This window comes from Stegostoma tigrinum, chromosome 2 (genome assembly GCF_030684315.1).
Source record: "Stegostoma tigrinum isolate sSteTig4 chromosome 2, sSteTig4.hap1, whole genome shotgun sequence".
Lineage (NCBI taxonomy): Eukaryota > Metazoa > Chordata > Chondrichthyes > Orectolobiformes > Stegostomatidae > Stegostoma > Stegostoma tigrinum.
In genome coordinates this window covers 59,993,926-60,006,234 of record NC_081355.1, presented here as the reverse complement: position 1 = coordinate 60,006,234, position 12,309 = coordinate 59,993,926, and the positions used below count along the sequence as shown (strand labels likewise).

Here is a 12,309-nt window from a genome sequence, read left to right as displayed (position 1 = left end):
GCTGGCTTACTGATGGGCAGTGGGTAAGAAGATAATGCATGAATTCTCTGGCATCACAGTCAAACCTTCAGGGTGATGCTTCTGTAGTCCCAGCGATTTGTTAAAGGGCAGATTGATTGCTGTTAACCATTTGCATGATGACAGCAGCCAAAGCTTTCAATGGCAGCAAGCTGCTCGCACATACTATTAGTTTGAGCATGAACTGCAACATCCATGCTTCTGATGGAAACTGTCTGTGCTGCAAAAGGAGGAGATACTGGCCACAGGATGTTGTTTCATGGTCGGATCTCACATGTGACAATGGAGTCGGTCCCTTCTTCCAAATTGCAAGGGATGCATTCCAAACCTTCAAAGTTTGTGCTGTATTGCTCCAATGTCCGTTTGCATTGAATGCAGGCCACCAAATGCACCAAGCATTTTGTGGTGTATTCCCATAAACCTCCTTCCGTAGCTTGGCCTGTGAAAGTATTCTATGGAGTTCTATAAAGCAAAACACAAGCCCCGTTTTGTCCTCCATCAGACTTGCACCTGCACTGTACTCTTTCTCAGCTTGTCTGCAATGCATTCATGAATATATCCCCGCTGTCAGCAGATCCTGCTTCTGTGGTGTTGTGAATATTAGAGTCTAAGTCTTGATTGATAAAGGGTGTACAAGTCATGGCAGAAGTGTGGTACATTAAGCAGTGGCTGAGGGTAGTGTCGCATTTGATTGGAAATTAAAAATTGGAAGATATGTTCATTGATCTGGTCCACTTGTGTGTGTGCACTGAATTTCTTCCTGCATCGCATCCCAGTTCCGGGACTTAGCAGCTGGCTTTTGGGAAACAGCCATAGAAGCATGGTCTTATCTGTCTGTAGGACTTCTTTCCCTTGACCGTGTGAGACTTTGCTCTCTTTTCTTTCCACTTTCCATGCAAAGACTTCCAGTGCAGCATCAGATAAACTTAGTGCACATTCTCTTTGGTCAGCCATTGCTGTTTGTTTTACAAGGTGATGTCAGCCCATAAGGAGCCATTGGGCACCTCCCCAAATGGAGATTCAGGTAGCTTTAAGCAGTCCAGACTAACTTAATATAGCACTTGAAAGGTACAGTTTGGGGCCCCCTACATGAAACCGAAGGGTTGCGAGTATTGTCTGCATGCAGCATTCATTATAATGAGTTGGCTTTGTAAGTATGGTAAGCTGCTTTATAACATTGAATGGTCATGGGCAAATGAACTTTGTGATTTCCCCTCACAATTTTCAGGAGGCTATGCAATTTAAGCCCCTACATTTCTCTGACCACGCTTGCACTTTGATCTTTACTGATCATTCAGTGCTCTAATGTAATTGATGTGTTCACTGACTTCTGTCTACAGTGCCTCCAGGGCTAGAATTTCTTCACTGTAATCCTATACATACCAAGATTTCCCAGTGTTGATCAATTCCCTCTATAATGATTGGCAGTGCCTCACAAATTTGCTGTCTTCCCTTTTTCAGCATTGTAGGAAAATACCAACCATGTGAGTATTTTGAAGCACTTTTATCCTGAATAGCCTGCCTTGTTTTATTTACATTAAATTAATTAGTCCTACTTCAATAATCATTATTTCAGGCATCATATTGCTATGTATTCCTTGGTGGATACTTGCAGTCAGTAATCATTTAGATGTATTGACATGGAGATGAATAATTTGAATAAGCAAGCGAAGTTTGTGAAATGAGGCTCGGCAAAGAGTGAAATTGCTCTTTAAAAATTATTCTGGAAGCGGCAAGCTTGTTCTACTTTGAATCCTCCTAAGCTCAAACTGTCACTGTCTCTCACGTACTATTTATCAAATCTCGAAATGAAGCAAAACTGTCCAGAACTGATCGTTCCCACAGGCCTGCAGGCTGACATTGAAATATCTCTTACCTTAATGAATGCCTGTGACATACTGATATGAATTTCATTGCTTTGCCCTTGTTGAATTCTCTTATTCCCCCAATGTATGTGCAGAATCTGTGAAATTATTCCACCATTTATGCCCCAGAGCGCATGCAAAAATGAAAAGTAATGCATTGCATGAACCTGAATGGTGACCAGGAACATATCATTTCCTGATGAATGTTTTATTATTTTTTGTCCAACTAAAGGATCTAGTATTGAAATTTATAGTTATTTGTATTAATAAACGTTGAAGACTCCTGTAGTGTATCATTAATTTCTGAAACAAATGCATTTTAACTTGTGCAAAATGGCAAATCTTTTACTTTTGAATAGAAAAGTATGTAGGTTTTGATACACTGAACATGATTATACAGGCAGGTTTCTCTTTATGCCTTTTGAAGTAGTTTAAAAGCTGCAGTCTTTGGTTTCAAAGTCTGCCTCGGTCATTGCACTGTGGAGAACAAGTTTCTTTAAAAAATTAAAACAGCATTCCTGTACTTTACATCTTTATGGGAAAAAGATCCATTCCCTGTGAGAACATGTTGCAGTAGTCCTTTCCAAATGAGGAGGTGCTGGTGTTGAACTGGAATGGACAAAGTCAGAAATCGCACAACACCAGGCTATAGTCCAACAGGTTTATTCGAATTCATAAGCTTTTGGAGCACTGCTCCTTCATCAGGTGAACTGAACCACTTCACCTGAAAAAGGAGTAGCACTTTGAAAGCTTGTGACTTCAAATAAACCTGTTGGACTATAACTTGGTGTGGTGTGACTTCTGACTTTCTTACCAAATGTCAAGCCTGTGTATCTCTGTGTCTTTGTCTGTTCTCACAGGCTTGGTTTGGAACGAGGTACTACAGCAAAAGAGTCCTTAGATGTTATAGTGTCTCTTTTAAGAGAACATGGACAAGGTGGCAATAATTTTGAAGATGGAACCACACTCCACGCTTTCCACAATACATTTCTCATTGCGGACAGGACAGAAGCCTGGGTCTTGGAAACTGTTGACAAATATTGGGCTGCTGAGAAAATTACAGGTTGGTAGTTTTCATTTGGTTTAATGATTGCCACAAAAACCATCCATACGAAGAATGATTGATGCAGTGCAGTGCCAACTCACCATTATATACGTGGTAGACATATGCATCAAAATAAGTCAGAAGTCGTCCACACATGAAATTTCAATGATGTTATCTTAGTTGCCCACAGCAATGCATGAAAGCAAAGCAGTGTTTCCTGAATTTCTCAGCTGTCAAATAGATTGTGCCACTTATTTGTACAGCGCTCATAATGTCAAGCAAGTGTAACATTCATTCTGTGATCAACTCCATTCTTTGATCAAACAGTCACTTTCTTAACTCCAGGGTCGTAAGCACCTGCATTTTGACTTGCTGTCTTGGATCAACTTACATGTTGTATCAGAGATAGCTGTGATAAAATAACAACATTCATGCATAGAAGACTGACACAGCATCCACAAATCAATGGAAAATTTTGAGTGTAGGTAGTTGGCAACCTAACAATGCACGCTTTTCAAATGAAATTTTCACTGTGAGCATTTCAAGGTACCAGTAGTTGTTACAAAAATATGATTGATTTTAAAAAGTGTCTTGCTTCCTTGGGCATTAATGGCAGCAGCATTTTAAAATATCCAATAATAGACTTCATGTGTGAGCTCTTTAGAATTGATAGTTCTGTACTAAAACGGGTTCTTAAAGTATGTTTACATCACACTTTTTCAGCATCAAGGTGAAATGCTTTTCACACTGAACACGTGCAAAATTATACATATCTGGAATCTGTTTCCTGCAAGAGGAAACTTGATGATGTATGGACCACAATTTTTAGTACAGTGTTGAAATTGGCATTAAAGTACTCAGGGGGTCTGATGCCTATTGGAAACCTGGATTATTTTTACTAGTCTCATTACATTATCTGTAGTCAAAAAGCTGCTTGCATTTCTAGTCTAAATTATAATTCAGTGTTAATAACATGATTTATGAAGTGACTGTAGTTAGTTCCACATTTGCCCTAATTTTTGCGCCAGTTGCAATGGATTTTGCTTTTGAAATTGATTGAGGTGTGGACAATTTATTTATTTCCAACAGGGATTGGTAAATAGCAATTAGCAGTTCTACGTCCTATTTTCAACTTTAACTGTGTGGTAACAAAATCATTATAGACCTGTTTAGGATCATTGGTTAAAAAGAGAGAGTGCAGCAAGCTAAAATAAGTATTACAGACAAAAAGGATCAAATCAGGATTATATTAGAGCATACGACATAGCAGCAATTGAAGGCCAAAAGTCTGTTTCACCCTTCAATAAGTTAACAGCTGATCCTTAAACTTGACCACACTTGCTGCTCAATCCCAGTGTGGCTTGACCCCTGAAGAATCTGAAAGCCTTTCAGCACTGGCCTTGAATGTACTCAATAACTGAAAATCTACAGCCCTTTGTCATGCTGTGTTAAACAATATCGCCATTCCTTCCGTGTCACTGGGTCAAAATCTTGACGCTCCCTCCCTAACACTCCTGTTTGTGACAGCTTCACCGTATGGAGCACAGTGGTTCAGGAAAGCTGCTTGACACTACATTTTCAAAGGTAATTTAGGAGGGCCAACAAATACTGGCCTTGCAATGAAACTCGCACGGTGTGAAATAATACTTTGTTTTTTTAAAAAATCCTCTATGTTTATGTCATCTGCCGGCGCGATCAACTTCCGAAACTTATCTGAGTCCCCTTCAAAGACTTCTTGCACCAAATGTTCGGACCTAGTTGGAGCTGGGGCCAGATGCAGGCAGATATGAAAAAATTTCCCCCGCAGCCCCCTCCCCCGACCTACCCCGTCTGCGTATGGGTTCACGGGCTCCATCCCGCTCACAGGGCATTGGCCCAGAAACTGGGCATGGAAGGCAGAGCTACCCACTCTCCTGCTGTGGTGGCTTAGGGCTCGTTGAAGGAGACCAACTAGGATTTGTCAGCAATCCTGCAGCTTCTCGGAGATAGCAGGGACTAGTTAACCTCTCAAAGGAGTGGCCTTCCAGCAGCGGAGCTCCCTGAAGGACAGCGTTGAAGACAAACTCAGAAGGCTGCCTTACCTGTGAGCGCAACATGAGCTACGGCCTGCCCTGGGCGATATAAGAAGCTCGAGAGAGGCTGCTTCCATTTCGAAGTGCCTTCTGACTCTCTAAATCACGTGCTGTGACATCCTGCTTTCAAGTGGGAATGCCCTGCTTGGGTTTCTGGAGCCTTCCTGGCCGGACAGCGATCTCACCCTTTGGCCATTAATTTGCTGCTTAAAATTGCGGGTCCCCCCAGAGTTTATGACCTGTTGCATCCATTTGAGTCTGTTGGTGGTGGTCAGGGTGCACACAAGGAAAATCCTGCCCCCCATGTATCCACATCTTTACATCTGAGTTTCCCACCTAACTTTATATTCAAATTGTTGATCTTACATTACACTCAGCCTCTTCATCAAAGTCATTTAAGATCACTTACAAATAGGTGAGGCCCCAGCACTGAACCTTGTTGAAGCCAAACCTAAAGGACCCATTTGTTCTCACTCTGTTTTCTAACCAAACCTCTTTCCATACTAATATGTTACACCCTACTGGTGAATTCTAATCTTCCTAGATGAGAATGATCTGGCATTGAACCTAAAAAGATTTTTTTTCTCACTACTCAATGTATAACAGCCATTTAACAACCAGTCCATATAAACAGTACAAAGAACAAAGAAAATTACAGCACAGGAACAGGCCCTTCGGTCCTCCTAGCCTGTGCCGATTGAGATCCTCTGTCTAACCTGTCATTTATTTTCTAAGGGTCTGTGTCCATTTGCTCCCCGCCCATCCATGTACCTGCCCAGATATATCTTAAAAGACACTAACGTGTCTGCGTCTACCACCTCCACTGGCAATGCATTCCAGGCACCCACCACCCTCTGCGTAAAGAATTTTCCACGCATATCTCCCTTAAACTTTCCTCCTCTCACTTTGAACTCATGACCCCTAGTAATTGAGTCCCACACTCTGGGGGGAAAAAGCTTCTCGTTATCCACCCTGTCTATACCCCTCATGATTTTGTAGACCTCAATCAGGTCCCCCCTCAATCTCCGTCTTTCTAATGAGAATAACCCTAATCTACTCAACCTCTCTTCATAGCTAGCACCCTCCATACCAGGCAGCATCCTGGTGAACCTCGTCTGCACCCTCTCCAAAGTGCCCACATCCTTTTGGTCATGTGGCGACCAGAACTGCACACAGTACTCTAACTGTGGCTGAACCGAAGTCTTGTACAACTGTAACATGACCTGCCAACTCTTGGACTCAAATGTGACAATTTAAGTCTCTGTTTTAAAGTTCACAGTATGCACAATTTTTTTTTCTACAAGAGCCAGCCATTAATATAAAGTTTTTGTGTTTATCTGTTTTGTGTGTAGAGGGCTTGAGAAGCCTTTGTAATCAATTGTCTATAACCACCAACATTGATGCAGAGCACCCTGAGCTTCGAAGTTATGCCCAGAATCAGGGCTGGTGGAATAGAGAGGAAGAATTCAACTTTAGTGCAGTTTTCTCCGTACCAGGTGGAGATGAGGATTTGGATCACCATTGTGCTGGCAAGGAACTTCTACAAAAACATGCAGGTGGGTAAAAGCCTTGTGATGGGTTTGTGGGATTGGTGACTGTTTATTCAGCATCATATAGTTTGTATTTCAAGGGATGTTTAAAATTTTGCAGTGTAATGGCTGGTTAGTTAGGTAGAGAAGATATAACTGCATTTGGACTATTTAAGAAATTAAGAGAACTTTGCTGTTAAGTAGAGCATGATAGCAGAATTGAATTGCACTTTTTACATCTTACACCTGATCTACAGTGCTGAATACTGAATTTTATACAGGCAGGTGGAGAGAGCCATGCAATTGAGTATCAAGAAGCATTTCTGCACATACTATTGCAGTGTTATTTGGTATCTGACTTGCATTTTCGAACTTGGTCTCCTGCAGCAGAAGCTAGAGTCAAATTACTTGCTGCAGATCCATTAATTCCCACCACACTATACTTTCTGCTTCTGTTTAGAGATTTTCACCTACTATAGAGTGAAACTTTCAATCTTAGCATGGGGTCAGCACTGCTCCTCTCCACACAAGGTGAAGTTGCTGAATAGGAATATCAAGCAAGGTGTTTATAGCAATCAATTTACTGCATCCTCATTTTGGACACTTTCTATTTCATCAAAAGCCTGGAATGCTCTAACTAATAACACCACATGGACTGCAACAGTTCAAGATGAGTCACCATGATCATCTTGTGGACAAATAGGGATGAGCAGTCTCTGCTGGCTTTACCAGCAAAACCCATGTCTTGTAATTTGTTTTTAATGCAGTGATTTTGTTTTTTCTCTTATGGCATTCCTGTCCTGAGATTGGAACAATAAAATATGTACTCGGTGGATCGAAGGCAACTTTTATGTCAAATATGTTATAACAATGTGCATGGGGTATTTTCCATGAGTGGAATGTTAGAAATTCTGCCTTATAAAGCTAATGTTTCATGTAATAATATATTAATAATGAACTTAATATTAGCAGAGACTGGAAGTTTCTAACAACAAAGTGTATTCAGATGGCATTTTGAATTACATGGTAATTATTGTCTCTGCTAACTATTGGTTTCAAAATATCTTATCACTAGGAAGCATCACGATGCAAACGATGATGAATGTGCTGCGTAACAAAAACAGCATGGATCTGAATTCTTACCTTATTACAGGGAGCATGGTGTCCATCCTTCCCCAGGGCAGCAGCTCACCATGCATCCACTTCTTCACAGCCACTCCCAATCCTGCAAGGTTTGTTCTTTGTAATGAACTTATTGGCTGGCCTTTAGTGAAGGGTAGTAGATATAACCAAAGGATAGATGTAACCAAGATAATAAAATGTGAGGCTGGATGAACACAGCAGGCCAAGCAGCATCCCAGGAGCACAAAAGCTGACGTTTCGGGCCTAGACCCTTCATCAGAGAGGGGGATGGGGGGAGGGAACTGGAATAAATAGGGAGAGAGGGGGAGGCGGACCGAAGATGGAGAGTAAAGAAGATAGGTGGAGAGGGTGTAGGTGGGGAGGTCGGGAGGGGATAGGTCAGTCCAGGGAAGACGGACAGGTCAAGGAGGTGGGATGAGGTTAGTAGGTAGCTGGGGGTGCGGCTTGGGGTGGGAGGAAGGGATGGGTGAGAGGAAGAACCGGTTAGGGAGGCAGAGACAGGTTGGACTGGTTTTGGGATGCAGTGGGTGGGGGGGAAGAGCTGGGCTGGTTGTGTGGTGCAGTGGGGGGAGGGGATGAACTGGGCTGGTTTAGGGATGCAGTAGGGGAAGGGGAGATTTTGAAACTGGTGAAGTCCACATTGATACCATTAGGCTGCAGGGTTCCCAGGCGGAATATGAGTTGCTGTTCCTGCAACCTTCGGGTGGCATCATTGTGGCAGTGCAGGAGGCCCATGATGGACATGTCATCAAGAGAATGGGAGGGGGAGTGGAAATGGTTTGCGACTGGGAGGTGCAGTTGTTTGTTGCGAACTGAGCGGAGGTGTTCTGCAAAGCGGTCCCCAAGCCTCCGCTTGGTTTCCCCAATGTAGAGAAAGCCGCACCGGGTACAGTGGATGCAGTATACCACATTGGCAGATGTGCAGGTGAACCTCTGCTTAATGTGGAATGTCATCTTGGGGCCTGGGATGGGGGTGAGGGAGGAGGTGTGGGGACAAGTGTAGCATTTCCTGCGGTTGCAGGGGAAGGTGCCGGGTGTGGTGGGGTTGGAGGGCAGTGTGGAGCGAACAAGGGAGTCACGGAGAGAGTGGTCTCTCCGGAAAGCAGACAGGGGTGGGGATGGAAAAATGTCTTGGGTGGTGGGGTCGGATTGTAAATGGCGGAAGTGTCGGAGGATAATACGTTGTATCCGGAGGTTGGTAGGGTGGTGTGTGAGAACGAGGGGGATCCTCTTGGGGCGGTTGTGGCGGGGGCGGGGTGTGAGGGATGTGTCGCGGGAAATGCGGGAGACGCGGTCAAGGGCGTTCTCAATCACCGTGGGGGGGAAGTTGCGGTCCTTAAAGAACTTGGACATCTGGGATGTGCGGGAGTGGAATGTCTTATCGTGGGAGCAGATGCGGCGGAGGCGGAGGAATTGGGAATAGGGGATGGAATTTTTGCAGGAGGGTGGGTGGGAGGAGGTGTATTCTAGGTAGCTGTGGGAGTCGGTGGGCTTGAAATGGACATCAGTTACAAGCTGGTTGCCTGAGATGGAGACTGAGAGGTCCAGGAAGGTGAGGGATGTGCTGGAGATGGCCCAGGTGAACTGAAGGTTGGGGTGGAAGGTGTTGGTGAAGTGGATGAACTGTTCGAGCTCCTCTGGGGAGCAAGAGGCGGCGCCGATACAGTCATCAATGTACCGGAGGAAGAGGTGGGGTTTGGGGCCTGTGTACAATGATGCCACCCGAAGGTTGCAGGAACAGCAACTCATATTCCGCCTGGGAACCCTGCAGCCTAATGGTATCAATGTGGACTTCACCAGTTTCAAAATCTCCCCTTCCCCTACTGCATCCCTAAACCAGCCCAGTTCATCCCCTCCCCCCACTGCACCACACAACCAGCCCAGCTCTTCCCCCCCACCCACTGCATCCCAAAACCAGTCCAACCTGTCTCTGCCTCCCTAACCGGTTCTTCCTCTCACCCATCCCTTCCTCCCACCCCAAGCCGCACCCCCAGCTACCTACTAACCTCATCCCACCTCCTTGACCTGTCCGTCTTCCCTGGACTGACCTATCCCCTCCCGACCTCCCCACCTACACCCTCTCCACCTATCTTCTTTACTCTCCATCTTCGGTCCGCCTCCCCCTCTCTCCCTATTTATTCCAGTTCCCTCCCCCCATCCCCCTCTCTGATGAAGGGTCTAGGCCCGAAACGTCAGCTTTTGTGCTCCTGGGATGCTGCTTGGCCTGCTGTGTTCATCCAGCCTCACATTTTATTATCTTGGAATCTCCAGCATCTGCAGTTCCCATTATCTCTGATAGATGTAACCATTTCTTCGACATGTCTACTTCCATGGTTTGTGTACATTATTTTTTTAACTCACGGTGACTAGGTGTTGGCCTCCTCCAGCTTGACATTGAGAAACTGACCCATACAGACCACAATGGTACCAGATCCAGTATTTTTATTTTCAACTGAACAATAGCTGGTTTCCAAATCCTTGGATCAGGGAGGGGAAATTTAGCCAGCATTCCTGCTACTGAATAAAGTTAACTCCTGAAACTACGCTGTGTGGATGCCAAGTGAGGCCGGAATCAGAATTAGGTGTATGTGTATGTGTGTGTGAGGCCTGTCAGTGTTCACACAGCCAGCTGATTCTATAAGACCGAAGTGAATAGTGGCAGCTTGACAAGGTGCTGGTGAGATGTAGAAGTACAATTTGATCAGTGCCTAAAGAAATGTGAAGGAGAAAGTGAAAGATAAATGTCATTGTGAAAATTCCACAAAAAACAAGACTACCAGAAAAGTAGAAAAGTAAAAATGTGTGCAAGGAGTAAGTTATTTTTAAAAGTCTGTCTTTATATTGATCTCGGATATTTGCATTCTTTAATTGAAAATGCGCATTCAGTCTGCAACTGAGGACAAGATCAACTGAATGAAGTGATATCAAAATTTAGTCTCAACACAGTTGGATATTTAATGACAACACACATGCATAATTGGTTGGGACAGGAACTGTCAAGTCTTAAATGGGGAAATTTGACTTTTGGTGTCGAGATAATTTAGGGGAAGGATAATGGCTACTAGAGTTAATTCTTGTTAATTACAATGCATCCTCCCTTTAAGTTGCCCCATTAAAAGCACATTAAACTGAAATTCCTTAAAATGAGGCTGGTATTTGTGCATGACATTGTATATTGATATTAACGTGGTTTTACTCTCACCGACATAGGGTTGTGTGACCTGATGAATACTATTTTGGAGCAAATCTCTTGCCAGTCAACTTTCCCACTGGCCGACACACCTTCCTACATGCTGCCACTGCAGCTGACCTTTTGTGTCTCTGCTATTCCAAACTGGTTGAGCACCAAGCACAGATTAAAAGACTAAATTTGAATTCTATTAAAACAAATACAGATATTTGTAGCATTAATAAGAGAAACAGAACTGAGTGAGGCATTGCAGCTGTGGGGCATTATTAGTGGATTAATGTGACCCTGCGTGCCTAATGTTCTGCATTACAGAGTGGGTAATAAGCACCCCTATGCCTCCTCCATTACAGCAACTTTCCTTTATGCCCCAGCTTAAAGATAGTGAAGCATTCCCTCTATCATGGAATGGTCCCAGTTTTCCAATTGGAGACTGCTTGGGGTGAATGGAATTTTGAATCAGTCTGGTAGGACAGAAACTTGAGCATTAAGTGGATGTAGATGTAACTTTTGCTTGAAGTGCCATAACTTTGGGCATTATTTAATTACCTTCCACCCGACTCTGCTATTGTCCAATTAGGAATTATGTGACAATGCCACGCAGTGTGTTATACACAAGTGAAAATGTTATTATTTGGCTGACAAGCAGTAATATGTTTCAAAGCCCAATGTCATGATTAAGGTTAAGATAAAAAATAAGGCCATTCAGAACCAAAACCCCGAAATCCTTGTTCCATGACCTGTAATAGGTAGAGGTTCAAACTGCCACATGATCTTCTGTTCCATTTATGTATTTCATGGTTCAAAGCCTCAGAAACCACAAAGTTTGGCTAGCATTTTATTATTGAAGAAGTACACTTATGCTTTTAGCACTTACAGTGATCCTAATAAAATTTGAATGCTACATCCAAGCATAAGTAGGCATTCCAGTCTTTGTAAGAAAGATTCCAGCAATGAGGAATTGTGGCAACAAAAATAGATTGGAGAAGACAGGACTGTTCTTGGAGAAAAAGCTGAGAGGAGATTTAATAAATCATGACGGGTCTAGACAGTGTAGATTTGACAAACAGTTCCCACTTGGGAAAAGATTGAAAGCTGGAGGGCACAGTTTTAAAGTAATTGACAAAAGAAGAAAAAGCACTATGAAAATTTTTTTAATGCAGCGAATGGTTGATGTCTCGGATGCACTGCCCTGCCTGAGTATGGGGAAGGCAGACTCAATTGAAACATCCAACAGAGAATTAGATTGATATCTGAAAAGGATGAACTTGCAGGGTTCCAGGAAGAAGGGAGCTGAAGGCACCTGGTCTTTATGTAGGGAGCTAGAACAGAAACAATAGGCCAAATGGCTTTCTTCCAAGCTGTAACAATCCTATAATTCTGAGATTCGGCGATCAATAGATAAAACAGCCTCTGTCAATTTAAAGAACGCAGAACTGCAGAATTTTCT

General features: G+C 43.4%; 1 protein-coding gene across 1 annotated transcript in view; it reads left to right on the top strand.

Annotated features, from left to right (window-relative positions):
* LOC125465700 (secernin-1-like) overlaps positions 1–12,309 on the top strand; it is a 191,589-nt gene that overhangs the window by 162,551 nt on the left and 16,729 nt on the right. Inside the window, exons 4-6 of the mRNA XM_048559439.2 lie at positions 2,744–2,946; positions 6,353–6,556; positions 7,605–7,761. Of these exons, the coding sequence (XP_048415396.1) occupies positions 2,744–2,946; positions 6,353–6,556; positions 7,605–7,761 (564 nt within the window). The remainder of the gene's footprint in view (positions 1–2,743; positions 2,947–6,352; positions 6,557–7,604; positions 7,762–12,309) is intronic.